The sequence below is a fragment of the Aulonocara sp. 'chitande type north' Nkhata Bay genome, linkage group LG3 (assembly GCF_057382095.1).
Source record: "Aulonocara sp. 'chitande type north' Nkhata Bay isolate Kocher_YH1m ecotype deep benthic linkage group LG3, A_spYH_male_GT1.1, whole genome shotgun sequence".
Classification (NCBI taxonomy): domain Eukaryota; kingdom Metazoa; phylum Chordata; class Actinopteri; order Cichliformes; family Cichlidae; genus Aulonocara; species Aulonocara sp. 'chitande type north' Nkhata Bay.
In genome coordinates, this window is record NC_141346.1 from 18689113 (window position 1) to 18707720 (window position 18608).

At 39.3% G+C, this 18608-nt stretch overlaps 2 protein-coding genes across 2 annotated transcripts; both read right to left on the reverse strand.

The window, feature by feature from the left end:
• Window positions 1-495: 495 nt before the first annotated feature.
• LOC147334341 (lipocalin-like) lies at window positions 496-5214 on the reverse strand (the record flags this gene model as incomplete). Its single annotated transcript, XM_086285910.1, has 4 exons — window positions 496-697; window positions 1081-1180; window positions 1264-1343; window positions 5192-5214. Coding segments are annotated over 4 exons (333 nt in total), but the record flags the coding sequence as incomplete, so codon positions are not given.
• A 5166-nt stretch (window positions 5215-10380) lies between these two features.
• LOC147334342 (myelin-oligodendrocyte glycoprotein-like) lies at window positions 10381-13929 on the reverse strand. Its single transcript, XM_086271955.1, has 3 exons — window positions 13712-13929; window positions 12274-12627; window positions 10381-12047 (listed from the first exon to the last, which is right to left on the reverse strand). The coding sequence occupies exons 1-3, from the start codon at window positions 13764-13766 to the stop codon at window positions 11863-11865; spliced, it is 594 nt and encodes a 197-aa protein (XP_086128081.1). The 5' UTR covers window positions 13767-13929; the 3' UTR covers window positions 10381-11862.
• Between the last annotated feature and the right edge of the window lie 4679 nt (window positions 13930-18608).

Sequence of the window (18608 nt, forward strand, 5' to 3'; positions counted from 1 at the left end):
AAACTAAGATACTTTCAGTGTGAATCATTTGCATGAAGCAGGATTTAAAGTGGCCTGCAGAACTTTACAGTCTCTGTCTCAAAACATGCTAACAGGTCTTTGTTTTTTTTTGTTTTTCCAATTTTCACTGGTTTGATGTAATAAAAGAAATTTTAAAGAAGCAGACAATTTTTCTTATTTTAGTTAGTATTTTAGTTTAGTATTTTATAATTTCATAAATCATGGTATGGATCCAAGTCAACATTAAAAATAAATGAGATAATACAGCACTTTTGATGTTTGCCTTTTTATTTTCCCAGCAGTACTCAAGTTGGTTCTCGGCTACGTTTACATAACAGATTTTAATGTCTTCAGCAGCTGGACACTCATCTGAGGAAGGAACATTGGAAAGGTGGTCAGTGCACAACTGCATTACAAATTTTATATACGACCCTGTATTTTATTGTATTTATATATTTTTAACATTTTACTTAATAGCTAACCTAGTATTGTGGATAGATGATCTCAGTTGTTCTCCTGACTGAAGTTTAGTCCGTTTACAGCATCCTGCCATGAAATTGCATTGCATTACATTACAGTACCACTTTTGGGAAGGATGAAATTATTTTCAGGAAGGAAGTCAGTCTGCAAGGAGAACTGCCTGAACTTCTCCTGCACGTCAGCACTGAGGTCCACACTGCACCCTGTGAAAACATTAGGTGTTTCAGCTAGACGTTTTAATAATAATAATGGATTGGATTCATATAGCACTTTTCTAGGCACCCAAAGCGCTTCACAATACCACTATTCAGTCACTCTCACATTCACACACTGGTGGAGGCAGCTACAGGTGTAGCCACAGCTGCCCTGGGGCAGACTGACAGAAGCGAGGCTGCCATATTGCGCCATCGGCCCCTCTGGCCAACACCCGTAGGCGGTAGGTGAAGTGTCTTGCCCAAGGACACAACGACCAGGACACAGAGAGCAGGGGGATCAAACCGGCAACCTTCCTCCCCTGAGCCACGGTCGCCCGAACCCTTAAAAAAAAGGATTCGTCAGAGTGTGAAATTATGCCTAAATACTGTTACTGTCTAGTTTGTTAGCAGATAGGTTTCATTCCCCTTGGTGTTGATGGAGTAAGTCAGGGTGTATTCATCATACTTCACATCAACAATGAGCAACTCGCTCAAATGTCCAAAGCCTGACAAAAGAATATAACTGAAATAATGAAAATTCTAAAAGGTGAAACTATTAATATCTTTCTCCCAGTGTGGGCGCACCCACTCTGACTTATGTGTCTCAACTTTCCAGGCACGTCGGTCTTATTGGCCACTTTTTCCATTTTCCGACATGTGCCATTATAGCTGAAAAGACATCATTGAAACCTGATTAATCTTCATTTTAAATTATTTATTTATATTTATATTTATTTATATGTAAAAGACTACAAGTTTAACTTCACATAATTATATGTTAATTGTTACCCTGAAAAAATGCTGTAGCTGGCATTTGTAACCAGTTCTGTTTAGAAACTCGTGGGTTTGCAGTGTGCTATGGGTCACTATTCATTTGAAATGGGAAGTGCTGTTCAGTTTTGTGATGGCTGCTGAAGGTGGCTGCTGTAAAGGCCTAGCAGAGCATCTCAAGGGAGGAAACACAGCATTTGGTAGTGATGTGACGTTCTGTATCGAGGCTTCGAAGCGATGCGCGTTTTGAGGCATGCTTCATTTATGGGAGGAGCTGAAAATGATGACGTCCGAAGCCTCGCTGCCCGGCTGTACCACGTGACTGGTTCATGAAGTGGTTCGAACTTAGCCGCGAGATATGACAGCGATATAAACCCCCTCAGATTTCATTCAAAATGTGGGTGTTTGATGGAGAGTTGCGGTTAGTGAGAGTTTGGAGACAGTTTGGAGGTTTAGGAAAGTGAGGAGAGAAAGTCAGGAGAGAATGGAGCCAGCTAAGAAGAGGAGGATGTCCTCCCCTGTGTGGGAACATTTTGATTTTATTCCTCCCAACAAGGTATGTAAATTTCTACAGAAGATGTATTTTCATAATACTGATGGTGCAATACAATTTATGTTAAGCTGTCTTGACTTTTGTACAAGGTGAAGTGTTTGCTATGTGCCAGGGAGCTGGGATATAACAACAACACCTCATCCATGCTTAGGCACTACAGAGCTTTGCATGAGAATAAGGGGAACACCGATTGTGGAGCAAGACCAGGTGAGCCATCAAATGCAATGATAATATAGCATGCAGTAATGTTACTAAATGATATAACAATATTATACAGCTGTTATAAGTTACGTGTGTGATATTTATATTTGTGCTTTGTCTTTATTGTCTTTCCTCAGGAGAACAATCTCCAATAGATGAAGACCTGGTTACCATGGTGATTGAGGACTCCCAGCCAGTTAGCATTGTGGAGGACAAAGGATTCAAAAGATTTGTTAAATCATTAAATCCTAGCTATGTTCTCCCCACTAAAAGGTCATAAAAGCAGTGAAAATTTAGTTTTTACAGAATAAAATGTGAACAGGCAGGACTGAAGCTCAAAGCCTCAGTGTGTAGCTGTCCATACCTCAACGTTACAAAAGCACAACCACTGTCCACACCCCAACCACACCTCACCTCACAGTAAATGATCATTTCCATTTCAAGCATTTCCAAATAATCATTTTCCATACTGCCAGTATAAATATACACAGTATACTGCATCACTACAATATACATGTTTTACACACTCCTTTTGTTGTTGACATTTACAGGCTGTGTGCAAAATGCCACACTCTTCAAATTCATGCCAACGAATATTTTTACGTCCAGTAGGTGTCCTGCTAGAGCAAATGAAGCTTCAAGAAGCTTTGCGCTGGGGTGAAGCAATTGGATGAAAAGCTTCAGTGCTTCATGAAGCTTCATCTGCCCATCACTAGCATTTGGCACTGTCCATGAATTCTGTGCTTCAGAATTTCACCCAAGCAATATAATCAGTTGTTAAAAAGGGCACATTATGTGCAAAATTGCTGTAATTAATAATTAATTAATGAATATAGTCAGGGGCGATTCTAGGATCAGAGCTTTGGGGGTGCTGAGCACCAGGAGAGCTGCCCAGTCAGGCAGGGTAAACTTTACTCGTCACAATGAGACTTCTTCCCCGTCTCTGTCAGTCCCTGCGTCCTTAAATGTCTCCAGTTGTCCCGGGTTCCCTCTGACTGTCTCCTTGGTGCATTTAAACCCCTGTCCCTCCCTGTCCTCGTCGTCTGTTGTCTTCATCTCCGTTATCAGTCATCATAATTTTACCATCTCTGTGCAAGTCTGCAAATTTCTTTATTAAATCATAAGATTCTTAAATTCATCAAGTCTCAAAACATGACATCATTGTTTTGTACATTTTAACACAATTTAATAAGCATATGCTTCAGCCAGTACCTTTTGATTATTGTCTCGGTTTCTTGCTTTGTGGTAGATCTTTATTCTGTTTTCACTAAGATATTTGAATGCTAATGAATAAATCAATATTCAATTCTAAAAAAAATAGAATCCCCACATTTGTGAAAGAAACGCAAAACACTTTTTTGAAAAGTCTGTAACAAAACCATCAAATCTGATAAAGGTTATTTAAATGCTGCAAAAGAAGAATGGATTGGAATAAAAAAATTACATATCCTAACCTTACTTACTGTGGGAGAATAATCAATGATGCTCACAGTGAGTGAAAAGTAAACTGAGTGCATTTTTTGGACAGAGATTCACGTTTAAAGTGTACGAATAATATAATACAGATACATAGAAAATACACTGCAAAAATAGAAGAGCCCTTGAAATGTACAAATGTACAAAATCTTAATTAAAAAAATTATAAAAATGGAGGCAACTGTGCCTATGGTATGATGTATGAAAGGATCTTTACTGCAGATGCTACTACCATGGCTCTGCAGATTTAGTCTTTTATTTTAACCTATGTCACCTCACCTTGAGGTTGGCAAATCTGTCACTGTTTGGTGATCAACTCTCTCGAGCAGTTTAACAGTTTGTGTTGTGCCTGTCACTGTTCCCTGTCTGTTTCCTTACCTGATTCTTCCTGATCTTGTACTTTCCTCTTTCCTCTCTCCCTCTTTGGACTGACAATCATACGCAAGATTGTATTAGATGAAAAAATTTAATTAATATGAAAAAAATTACTATTGAAATCACTAATAATAAAGTCCTCTCTCAGTGTACTTTCAACCAAAAGGCAAATAACCAAAGATTAAATATTGAAACACTGATCCAACATTATCCTTTATTGACGGATCATTTGATCTTACAATTTTACCTGAATGTGGCTCCTGTTTTTGAAAAAACGTCCTTATATCCATTATGAACCTGGCTGTCTCTCTGTACACCACACACAAACACACACACACACACACACACACACACACACACACACACACACACACACACACACACAGTAACAGGATGGTCAAATGTCGCTGATTTTACTACAGAACAGGACGGATTGTAGGGTAGCAAACATCGTCGGAAAACATGTTTTCAACACTGCAGGTTACCTGGTGTAATGTTTTTCAGCTAAAAAGAAACATGGCCTGACTCCTATCAAAGTATATAAAGAGTAACTGAAGGTTAATTGCAGCTATTATGTCCTGTTTTAAGCCAGGCACTTACACCTCCGCTCTGCTGCGTCTCAGCCACTATCGCTCTGGCACAAAGGGCACCAGAGCCAGAGATGGGGAGAGGCGAGCTGGAACAAACCATTTTGGGACTGGGGGTAACTATACTTTTGTTGTTAAAATATTACATCTCAACCAAGTACTATATGCTTTCTATATTTTTTGTAGTGTATCACACAAACACCAAATATTGTCAAAAAAGTAAGAAATCTTTGGGGGTGCTTTGATTCATTTTGGGGGGTGTTTAAATGGGCTAAAACGGCCCTTCTTACTAAGAAGGGGTTCAAATCCACAATCTGGTTGGTTTGCAATGTGTAATTAGAGTTAGGTTAATTGGTGATTGTAAATTACCCATGAATGTAAGTGCAAATGGGTGTTTGTCTCTATAAAACCATCAACCCCCATATTGGTTCATTAAGGAAGACTAGCAGTAATTGCCTTGATTAACAAAGTAGTTCTTCAAACAACAAGATTTCATTGTGTTTTCCTAAAGTTTTTAACTTGTGTAGAATGAATTAAAACAAATTTTACTCTACATACTTAAATAAATCACTTCAAGTCAATCATCGAGTCCATCCTCACCTCCTCCATCACCGTGTGGTACGCTGGAGCCACTATCAGGGACAAACAGAGACTGCAGCGTGTTGTGTGCTCTGCTGAGAAGGTGATTGGCTGCAGACTCCCATCTCTGCAGGACCTGTACACCTCCAGGACACTGGGGCGTGCAGCCCGGATCTCAGCTGACCCTTCTCACCCTGGACACAGTCTGTTTGACCTGCTCCCCTCAGGCAGGAGGCTCCGGTCCATTCGCACCAGAACCTCTCGCCATAAGAACAGTTTCTTCCCCTCTGCGGTCGGACACATGAACAATAACCGTATGACTGTCCCCGCCACTAACACATGACCCTACGCTGTGTTCACTGCATCATTCCATGTTTGGCACTGATCACCACCTGCACTCATATATATATCATGTATATATCTATCTACTTAGCACTTTTAATTCTTATTCTTATTTTTATTTCATGTCTATTTAAGCGTAATTTATGACACTATGTTTGCACTGAAGCACCGCAGCAATTTCCTAATGTTGTAAACCTGCTCAACATTTGGCAATAAAACCCTTTCTGATTCTGATTCTGATTCTGATGTATGTATACTACATTGATCCAACGTAATCTGATTACATTAAACCACCAAATGCCAAATGTGTTGGTTTGATACTGTCAAAAATAGGTTTTTGTACTTGGTTAAATCACGTGGAAAAAGGTGCCATGATTAAATTGTGTTCATCCAACAACAGATTTTTTTGAGTTTACGTTACAGTAGATCAGAGAAGTTAAACAATCAGTGAATATTAAACAGAAAATGGGCTTCTCCTGCCACCACCAGACACTAAATATTCTAAACAGCCAATTATATAATAATAATAATCCAGATTAGCAGTAATGTAGGCGATAAGAGTTTCTCAGGTCTTTGAATTCCAGCTAAACACCCCCACAGTAACAGCTCAGCCAGCTTCAGCTCCTGCTGTAGATGAATCCAGGAACGTGTTTAAAGCTTTTTTCTATATTTGCTCTGACTGTTAGGGACAAACATACAAATGAAGGTTATATATTTATATAGAGGAGGAAGGAGGCAGGCAAAGGAGAGATCAGATGTAAACAGGACACTCAGACTGAAAGTCAACCAGTGCCAACATGTTTTCTTTTGAAACATCACGACCTCAGAAGTTTCTAAGAAACGGCTGAACTGCATTCCAGACATGATGAGACAGGATTGAATGCTTCCTGATAGTTCCCAACAATAAACACATTCAGACACTCCTGTAAGTCAAAACTCTGATTAAAGAGAATTTCTAACATAAATATTAGAGGTCCATGAATAAATATGTGTCATGTTCACAAGAGCAGCCTCTGTGTTTAAATCTGACCTCCAGAGGGCCCCAAAGCTCCTGCTGGCTCATCTATAATGAGGTCATTTGTTTTAAGTGATTCTTTTTTCTGCATATTAAAAAACCTGCAGCGAAGCTTCTGTTCATCCATCTGAGTCATGCACAATGTTCCTTATATCATTAAAATGTCTAAAACGAGTAAAATCACAGAATAAATGTTGGAAACTTTCCACTGATAAACAAAATGCTGGTGGGTGTGGCCTTCTCTCTCACTTTCATTTCTTCTAAAACGAAGCTCAGTGCGTAACTTTCTTTTTCCCTCTTTTGGAATTTTATGTTTTAATACTTCAGAATAACTGATAATAACCAGTGAAATTCCCTGACTCCTAAACAGCTTCAGTTTAACTCATTTGTTTGTTTGTTTTTTGCTCTTCACAGAGCCATCACACTGTGAAATATATATATATATATATATATATATATATATATATTTATATATATTTATATATATATAAATTATATATTTATATTTATATTTATATATATATATATATATATATATATATATATATATATATAAAAATCAAACTGGACTGACACCAAATTGTAAAATAACTGAAGAATTATGAATAACCTTTAGACACATGGTTGAAATAGACACACCTCACTTCCGATGTTTCCGGCTGTCTGTGGACTGAAGCCCTCAGAGTCTGTGTTTTGTACACACACACACAGTCAGGGTTAAACTACTGTACACTTTGTCCTTCTGAAGTATTAACACACACTCACATTCTACCAGGCTGCACCTTCTTCTCCTAATTATACACCATTTAATATTTAAAAAGTTGTTAGAAATGAAATTATAAATCTCATCTCTCTTTGTGTCTTGTGTCGCCAGCTTCTCCTGCTATGCTGAGCAGAAAGATGAGTGATGCATGAGCTGAGGCTCTTTTAACAGACAGACTTTGATGTAAGGAAAGGATGGAGGCGCCCGTGTGTGCGACTGTTTTAGAGGACTCCACAAAGTGCATCCCACAATCTTACAACACAGTCCAACACGAGTTCCACATCATCAGTGATGTGACACAACTGCAACCTCAGCTCTCTCTATCAAATATTTTTATTTGTTTTTGCCAATAGAGCGCACAGAGTATTTGCAGAAATTACACGGACCTCACAGCAGGAAACAGGAACAGGAAACTGTTCATCCCCCTGAACACAGGATCCTGATATTGTCTTGGGTTGTACCTATGAAAGAGTTCATAAGGCAGAGCTGTATTCGTTTTTGGGCTTCTGGTCTATTGTTTACATCACTTCGGCTTTCCCGCACTTTAAAACTCATTTCTGTTGTCATCAGTCTGGTCCAATCATCTCACAGCCCTCCTTCAGTGAGCCAATCAGCCTCTGCTCTGTGCACTTCAAATGTCAATAAAGTCTGTCCCTCATAACAGCGCCTCATTAAACCCCACCCTGTGGCTCAGAACAAACTTAAACACTATTACACAACCGTATAGAAACACTCTTCATGTGAGCCTTGGTCACACAGACCTGAGGGCGGGATTTGCCACAGAGTGTGACATGAGGAAATGTGACACTCTGGATTTTTTATGAGAGTCGGCCTAAACAGAAGGCTCTCTGCATGTGTGGGACGAGTTTCTCCATTACGTGGAGTTCACTTTGTTTGACATGAATAAAATATTTCCTTTAGGGAAAAAAAAAAATGTTGACGTGTCATGTGGGCAAGCTGAGCTTTTATGCAGACTAACAGTGAAACATAGTAAAACTGTGTTTCTCTAACCTTGTTTTATAGCCTAAAGTCTGTGAGAAACATGTTCTTTGTCTGGTGCATGAAGCAACTTCCTGATTCAGTCTGCAAGCTCGAAACCACAGTGCAACAGCTTCAACCACAAACACTGTGCACATATGTGTGTACACCCATTTTGTTATCTCTGCTGTCTCTCAGGGACGGACCCCTAACTGACATTTAGAGATAAACACATTTTAGTTTTGATTCTTACACAGTAAAAACAAACTTTACTATTTGTATTTTCCAAGGAAATTTTTTAAAGCTGAGTTTTTCCCCCAGAGCAACATTTATGTTTCATCTTTCTGAGTCACAGAGTGACTAACCACACACACCAGACGGCACATGTGGAACTTAACCTGGCCCACATTAAGACCTTTATAGCTGAGGAGCTGACGAGGTCTAAAATGAGTGCTGTGTGGGCCAGATGTGGTAGAAGTGTCAGAAAACAGCGTACGTCTGACCTATAAGAGATGAAGCCGTGGCTGAGTTGAGACAGTCCGACTCACTCAACTTGTCACTTTCACATACGTTCCCCTTCAGGTTCATGTCCATATTTGACATTTAAAACCATCTTATCAAATTACTGCATCCCACAAATATCACAGTGTCACATGACCTCCAGCTTTAACTTCCTCTGATCCAGATGATGATGATCTCTGCTGTGATGATGACCTGGATGACTGAGAACCTTCACAGACAGATCTAACCACACGATGCAAACCACACGCGGCCATTTTGAGCTCTGTTTACTGTCGCAGGCTCATTAGGAGCTGTGCAGGTTACATTTTAACTTCAGTTTCTTTGTTGCACACTGCAGTTAAAGCAGGTCAATGATCAGGTTTAGTATCAGCCTCTGCATAAAGAAATATGTTTAATTATTCAGTGCTGCAGCTGCTCTCTGAGTGTTTTTCACCTGGTGATGCCTGAAGCTGATCTCACGTGGTGTGTTTGACTCTGGAACTGGATCAGCAGGTTTCCAGTAAAACTAGACCTGCATGAACATGCCCACTCGCAACGCTGAACACATCAACAGAAAAGAAAACAAGCATAAATCCTTTTTAAATACAGAAATGCATCACAGTACAATACAGAAACAGAACAATTGTTTTCATAGTTTGTTTTTTGAGTATGTATTAAGAACATCATAATAGAAAGTTTTAATACAGCCCTTGTTATTATTTAAACCACTGTTTTCTCTTTTAGGATCATATATTAATACTTACAGTCAGACGATTAAACAACCTTTCGGTTCTTAAAGATTTCAAGCATTTTACAGTAAAAAGATACTCTGCAAATAAGTTCATGGCATCAGGAATAGGCACCAAATTAATTTTGTGCAAACGCTTTTAAAAAGCATGTTTAAACATGCAAAATATTTAAGGACGATGGCTAAGCCTTTAAGAGGGAGCCTGCTCTTATCCAGGAGCTGCTGAGCTGATAAATGTGCAGATTAAACCATAACCTGAAGCAGCTGAATCAAAGATCAGCAGTGTTTACACATCAGGCTTCGTTTGCACTTTAGAGTCAGAGAAGAAGAACTGAAAACGTCTTCCTGCCTCAGGCTGAGAAACAGCTGAAGCTGAACTTCAGACAACAGCATGAACCTTTTTGTTTCTAGTTACAGTCACAGGCTCATCAGGAGCTTTGGCTGAACTTAAGTTTAATCCAAAGTATTTTTGCTACATACTGTAGTTAATGAAAGTCACTCCAATCACTTTATCACCAGCTTTTATTGAGTATAATCAGCGTGTGTTCTACACAGAGAACTTTGTTCAAGGAATAACTGATAAGCAGCCTTTATATCAGGTATAAAGAGCTTTAGACTCAAATGTGTCTTGAGGGAAAAGATTATTGACTTTTAAATCTTCAGTGCTGCAGCTTCTCTCTCTGGGCTGAGTTCAGGTGGTTCCCAGTGAGATTAGACCTGCATGAACATGATAATAGCTAGTTGTTGCTTTTTTTTCATATTCACCAGTAAAGGAAAGAACCTGAGCACGAAACAACAGAAAAAAACAAAAACAATATAAACTGATAGTTTTCCCTTTAATTTCATTTCACACTAGTCCTTCAAAAGGCACATTAAAGCATCAGAAGGTAATCATACAGGTAATATCACCAAAACAGGATTTTGTTTAAAAAGCTGATGCTAAATAAAATGCAAGAAACAGTAAAGAAACAGTAAAATGCATACTATGTTTAACTGTAGCTTATGAGAGGACTTCTGCTTCAAACAAGACATTGATATTAAACAGAGAATTATTTCAATTGGCTCACAGTGACTGATCTACTTATATACGTCATTACCAGACAGACCCTCAATCCAAACAGCAGAGCAGCAAATCTTTAGTTCATGTTCTGACAGACAGAGACAGAATGCATTCAATTTATAATTTATATAAAACTGTGGAAGTTTTAGTTTTTGTTATTTTCTATTCTTGCATTTTTCTTGTTGTTTTATATTTATTTGCCCTTAACAGACATTTTATTGCTAGACCAGCAATAAAAGGCTTAACATTTAGATTAAGTGATTTCATTTTATCTTTGCTCTCTGTTTTGAGGTGAGGATGAAGAGGTATTCCTCAGATGATGAATGTTTATTAACTGCCCTGTACAAAGAAACTGAAGATGAAAGGCCTATTGGGAGAATTTTTCTTATCCAGGTAACTTCAAACTTCAGGGTTCAATCTGTACTATGAAGGTGGTTCACTTTTTCCTGGGGTTCCTTGTTAATCTATGACCTAACCTGTTCAATAGCAGGTTAGGTCATAGATTAGAGATCTGTAGGTATGAAATGAGGTGTGAGATCACTTCCTACTGACAAACTAAGTCTGTGGCAAACAGCATCACCATTCCTGGAAGATCCTTCAGACCAGCGTGTGGATAGTAGTAGTTGTCCAAACTCTTTATATTATATTATTATTATCTTATAAGATTTTACATCAGTTCCAGGTGGACAGAGTGTACATTGGACAGTATACAGTATGTTATTCATATTGTAGTCTTATCTTTGCTATATAACACTGTCTGTGAAGGTTCTCAGTCATCCAGGTCATCGTAGTCAAAGGAGCTTGGAAAGAAAAGTGTCTGGACATCTTTAAGTTACTTGAAGATGTTTCACCTCTCATCTGAGAAGCTTCTTCAGTTCTGAAGAAGCTTCTCGGAAACATCTTCAAGTAACTTAAAGATGTCCAGACACTTTTCTTTGCAAGCTCCTTTGACTATATAACACTGTCCACTTTTTGCTGTGACAAAACAAATTTTCCACGTGTGGGACTAATACAGGTTATCTTATCTTTATTCACTCATGGGTTAACCAAGCAACTAGATGACAAGCTTCTTATGACCACCAATATCAGGAAAGATACCCTGGGTATTTTGAACTTGCTTCATAGTACAGGGCCCAGATTCGGACCTATATTATATTTCCACATGCTGAATGTCAGAAGTGAGAACTTGGAACAGCAGCAGGAAATTTAAAGTAAAGCTGAAAAAAGCTCTGAAAATTTTCAGACAGGCGGTTGTTCAGCTGGAGGCTGGTATGATTCCTGACTCTGTTGTTGTTTATGTTTTCTGTAGATCAAAAAGCCAACAACAGCAGCAACAAGAAGCACAGCAAAAACTGACAGAATAGCTGCAGGTCCAACAGATCCAATCTTCCCTCCTCCAGCGTCTGGGTTTTCTCCTGTCTGACCTGCAGGTGAGAAACAGGTGTGAGGTGTCAGCTGTCAGGTAGGTGATGAGTGAAGAACAGAACAGAATCAAACTGCTGTCAGACATTATCTACTGCACTCTGATCACATCACTCAGACCAGCTGCTTTCTACAAAGTCTCATCAACAACATCTTTAGAAACAAACATCAACAAGCAGGAAGCAGCTTCACCTCTGATCACACACACACTCAACTCTACTCACTCACCTGGAGGATCAACAACACTCAGGTTTATGCTGCTGATGGTTTTCACAGCTCTCTTTCTCCGTTCTCCCCTATGCGTGAGGATACGGCACTCGTATGTTCCATTATCTGCAGCTTTCACTTTCTCCAGAATCAAAGACACGTCTCCATTTTTCATCTGTTGGTCCTGGAGTTCCACCCGGTCTTTAAAAGATGGTTGCTGGTCTTCTGGAACAATGTGCCCGTCTCGGAGCAAAAGAACATATTCTGGCTCCAGGTCCTGTCTGCTCCACTCCACACCTGCGAGGTTGTTGCTGTTTGGAGCTCGACATGGCAGAGTGACTTTCTCTCCAAGCCTAGCTGTGATGGTTTTTATGTCTGAAAGAGGAAACAACAAAGATCAGAGAGGTTAAAGGGGTCAGAGTATAGGTCTTTACTTCTATAGCAGCCAATAAGAACAAGTAACTTTAAAGAGGAACTGCAAAGCTCTGATGAACTGGGCAAGAGATAAAACAACAGACCTGCACTGATGTGTGTTCCCAGACCTTGACCTTAAATGACTTTAACCTGAACATTAAAATCAGGAAAATCATATCAGTGTCTTCTGTACTATAGTTTTAGACTAAACCATGAAAACACACACACACACACTTCTCCTTCTGTTGACTGTTCCCTTTGATATGAATCTCCACAGCCACTGAGTTTGCTCCTTTGTATCCTTTTGATCCACATATTTAATAGGAGTGAGGAAAAAAATTGAAGCAGCCAAAGTACCACAATATTATAATTGGCTATACTGTATTAATACCTTAGTAGCATCTATTATTGTAGGGTCTTTTCCTTACAATATAGAGAACCTTGAACCAACTGTTGTTGGGATTTGATGCTAAATAAATAAAACTGAACTGAAATTATAAACAAGGAGAACACCTCAAGTCTTTTCATTTAAAGGGATAAATTAGAATTAACTACAAATTAAAACTAAGGCGATGGCAGCTTCTAGCTTTGCTTGCCAGTGTCTAGAAAAAAAACAGATGGCGCAAACTAGTCTTAGAAGCTTAGAAGTCAAGAAAAAACACATCACAGTTACTGACAGTTTGATAATAATACGTTTGTTTGCAGGTTTGCAGGGGCGATTTCCAATACGCCAGCAGATGTCGCTGTTTGAAATAGCAGGAAACAAATGCGTCAGCGTTTCCGTGTTTTACGAAGCCTTTTCTTTCCACCTCACTATCGATACTGTTTTTAAAATAGACATATTTATACGTTTCTGTCATACGAATCTTACAGGCACTTTGTACTGTCGCATTAACTTCCCATGTAAAGGTTTTTTTATGAAAAACAAAAAGACTAAATATAGACTACAATAAAAAAGCAACAAATTAAACTCACATAAAATGTATTAACCTGTTATTTAATCGTTTTTCACACATTCACATTGATCTACTAATACAATGCTCACCTTGTGCGGCAGAAATCAGTGGGTTTAGAAACAGAAGAATCAGGAAGGGCAGCATTTTCTCTCTCTTTTCATTATGTACACGTTTGTGTACTCCCCAACGCCAGACCTAGCAAACAACTGAAGTTTAATATTAAATTTGTAATATTACGCCTCTAATATTAAACTTCAGTTGCTCGCTGTAGAATCTTACAGCAAGAAGTGCTGTTAACTTTTGTTTTCCTTTCCACACAAAGGGAACATCCACGCCCTGTGCACACCACGTGATTGCCGATAACACATAGGTTTCATGCATTCCTACTTCAGTTCCCTTCCTAGCTCAGACGCCATATATATATATATATATATATATATATATATATATATATATATATATATATATACACACATATATGTGTGTGTGTGTGTGTGTGTGTGTGTGTGTGTGTGTGTGTGTGTACATAGATAGATAGATAGATAGATAGATATGGCGTCTGAACATTTTATACAGATAAAAAAATATAAAATATAAATAAATAATATGTATGTACCCTTACATAACAGGAAACAGTTTTATGCTGTTTAAGTTGTGTTGTGGTGAGAGTGCCATTGTCATTAATGGGTGTGTATAGTCTAAGAATATGTCACAGTTAAAACCAGGAAGCTCAGAGCAGCAGTTTTTACGCGCTTTTACGTTACATTACAAAGTTTGACTGAAACAACAGACCGCGCACATATTTGAACTCTCTGATTGGCTCTTCTTCAATTTATTGACCAATAGCTGTTCTCCTACAGCAGCGCACACTGTTGTCAGGTGTGTGTGGTGTAGCCGATTCTGTGCTGAGTGTTTTTAAATCCACTCACGTTCGTTAGCTGTGAATATTCGTGGATAACACTTTTTAACTGTAAACTGCTAGACCAGTTAGTCTGGGTGGTAAGGACAATACTATCGGTCAGGTTAATGTGTAAGAATATTTATGTACTCTAAGGAGCTTAGAAAGGAAAATGACTGGACTTCTTTAAGTTTCTTGAAGACGTTTCATGTGTTTGTTCTGACAAATAACAAAGCAGTGTTGTAGGTACGAAGTTAAAACAGAACTGCACGAAACTAGGATGTATTTGTATTATGTGGAGGGTTGTAGTTTTTTTTTTGTATGGCACTTTGCTGCTCTCTAGTGACAGACACAAAATAAAGTAGTCAACTGAGTAATTACTGTTACGTAATATTTTGGGATATTTTTACATGTAGACAACAATCAGCCAACACGTAAATAAAGACTTGAAGTCCATTTGAAACAGAGGCCATCTGACAACAGCACGAGCACAGGCAGCTCCTCGTGTGATGGTTTCTTTTCTTCCTTTCATTCTTTCTCTCTCACCTCTCTGATGGAACTGTAATCTGGTTTTACACGTTTTAAGGTGGCTCCTGTTCATTATCAATTCATAAAGCCTGCAGTATTTAAAGACACAAGTCCTGTACTGCACGCTCCCTCATTGCTTGTGGCATCTGTGGCATTTTGCTGTGAGACAAAACTGCACATTCCAGGGTGGCCTTTTGTTGTGGGCAGTCTGAGGTACACCTGTGCACTACTCATGATGTCAGATCAGCATCCTGATGTGGCACACCTGTGAGGTGGGATGGATTATCTCAATATAGCAGATGTGCCCACTACCACACATTTGGACTGATTTGTGACCACTGTTTGGGAGGGATGGTTATATTGTGTATCTGGAATGAATTTTAGGTCTCTACGTCCATCCCATGGGGAATGGGAGCAGTAACAAAGGTGTTGCGTTTATATTTTTGTTGAGTGTATGAAGCAGGGTTGTGGCTTATTCAAGTAACTCCACATTCACAGTACTATGAAGGTGTGTCTGTGAAGATGCTCAGTCATCAAGGTCAATTGTAGAACCACCTTCTCTACTATGAAGGTGGTTCAGTTCTCATATCTCTCGTATTAGCCAGTAGAATGTTCTTGGATTATTCCTGCAAACTCAACCCACTTTGGTCGTGTACTACAAAGCAAATCCACCATAACCTGGATGTCTTTTCTTTGATTTCATTAAAAACTGAAATTGAACATTAGTAACAAATACAGATTAGTAGACATAATTATTCGTTGGTCTTTCTTTATTCATTGATGTATATAAAAGAACTGAAGAAGCTTCTCAGCTGAGAGGTTAAACATCTTCAAGAAACTTAAAGTCCAGTCACTCTTCTTTTCAAGCTCTTTAGAATATATAAATATTCTTCAACAATGTACACATTAACCTGACTAACCAGTCTAACCATTTACTCTTTAAGCATGATATCCAGAGTTATCCATTACAGTCAAGCTGTGTGATGTAACAAAGCAGAGTGTGGTGCTCTGATACAGCTTCAGAGTTTTAAACAATTGATGGGTTAAAGTTCCTTAATCAATTTTATATTTGACATATTTTACTCAGCTGAGTGTTGTTACAGACACACACACACCCATTAATGACAGTGATAGTCTTGCACAAAGCAAGGTCCATAAGGTCAGGTAACATTTCATGTCTACAGATCTTTACTCATAAAGTGCAGTGTCAGCTTGAGTAAGCAAGAAAATGTGTTCTTTTGCTCCTTTTTGCTTTGGCTGTGCAGAATTGTTCAGTATGAGCGATATGGGGTTCTGACGCTGGTCAACCCCTCTGGTGCAGACACGGGGGAGTACACATGCTACCCAATGTACTGTGAACACACTGACTGCAGGAAGGAATACAGCAAAGCTGTTAGTCTTCGTCTTCTTTCCAGGTGTGATTAATACATTTTATTGATGCTTAGCCTTGCATTTCTCTGAACTGCAGACTTGACATGAATCTTTTTTACATCCTAATAATCTCATCATAAATTTGTCATATCTGGTCTCTGTACGGACCAGATCCACAACTGTTTGTTCCATCATCTGAGTATTACAAGGTGATTCAGCTGAGGGGCAACTGGCCTGCAGTCCTCCCCTGTCAGGTGACCTCACCTGAGGCTAAAGTAACTCTGCACTGTGAGTACCCACCTGTGGAGGTGGAGGTGGACAGAAGGGAGATCTCCTTTAATGTAAGAAGGGCTTCACAATCCATCGACCTCGAGCATATCATGCCGGAGCTTTATACTGTGTTTCCAGTCTGGAAAAACCTGAGGCAGAGCTCTATAAAGTACATGCTCATCTATGTTAACACAATGCTGCACTCCACTCTCTTGACTGCCCAGCACAGAGTCCTGACATCCACTCATTAGAACACCTTTGGGAGGAATTGGAGCGGAGACTACAACCCGGGCCTTTTTGTCAAACATTAGCGTCTAACCTTACAAATGGAAAAATTAAGAAAAATTCCTATAAACATGTTCCTAAACCTTGTGGAAAGAGTTCCCGGAAGAGATGAAACGGCAATAGCTGTAAATCATATTAAACCCTATGAATTAAGAATGGGATTTCACTCAAGTTCACATGTGTGTGAGCGCACACAAAACAATACTTTTGGCAATATAGTGTAGCTTTGTGTGACAGTACAGGATGTAAAGCCTATTTGCACTCACCTGTATTTATAAGGTGGCATCCAATATCACCAGTGGACAGTGTTGGGGAGTAACGGAATACATGTACCGCCGTTACGTATTTAAAATACAAAATATGAGTAACTGTATTCCGTTACAGTTACCGTTTAAAAAGGTGGTATTCAGAATACAGTTACTTTGTTGAAATAAATGGAATACACTGCGGTACTTTCCTGTTTCATTTTGTCGCGGGTCAGGACTGTTTGGGTTTTGTTTGACAGCTACGTTCTGTTGTTCCAGGCGGCAGCGTTATGGTTGCCATGGTTACAGGGCGACGCTCTCTCTCTCTTTTTGCGACTGTGTGTTTCCTGGGTGAGAGAGCGCCTTTTCGTTGTTGTTGTGCTAAGCTAACAGACAAAATGCTACAAGCATAGCTCTAAAGAATGTAGCATCATGGGCAGTGTAGTCCGTGTTGCAGGGAGAATGGACTGCCATACACGTTATGTGTCTGTGAGCGAGGAGGGAGAAAAAGGGGAGTGGAAAGGTACGAGTTGTCATCGAGGAAAAACGGGAGCTGGAAGCATGTAAATATAATAATAACCACTGCAGCCAAGAAGAGCCCTGACGAGCCCAGTTGTAAGTAAGCTATTAAGACTCGACTGTACACTGTGTTCGTGTTTTCCTCATAAACAATAAGTTCCGTTGGAGCAGCCTTTCAACGCCTCTCTCTGTCTCTCGCAAGAAAAGTTGACCCACACAACAAAGTAAAGCTATTTTTCGGCTACGAGCCGACAGGGACCCCGCCGTATTAGTCAGAGGTCCCTTTACTACAGTTCGGAGTCGCGGACCTTCAGTAATAGTAATAAATCACACAGCAATAGTACATTCACGTTGTTGTAAAAAGAATGATAATATATTAAGTAATCCAAAGTATTCAGAATACGTTACTGTCATTGAGTAACGTAACGGAATACGTTACAGAATACATTTTGGGGCATGTATTCTGTATTCTGTAATGGAATACATTTTAAAAGTAACCTTCCCAACACTGCCAGTGGATAGGAGTCGTGGCTTGGCAGTGTCTGGCACAGGAATGGCAGATGCAAAGTAACTCTGTTACATTGCAGGACATGGTATCAAAAAGAGAAGCCGACAATAACACAAGACTGCTTGTTGTGTAGTGTTTCAACACAGTAAACATCAGCATGCATCTGAGTGAATACTGTGTTCATCCAGTGTGTTATAGATATAGTAAATTAAGCAAAAAAAATCGTTCAAAAACATTGGACATGGATGTCATGCTCAATATTGATGTGTGGCTCAAAAAACCCATGTCAGGTGACCACGGGTAACTGAGGTTTTGGTGCATGTTGAGTCATGGCTTGCCCGCTGGTTTGGTTGCCAGAGTAT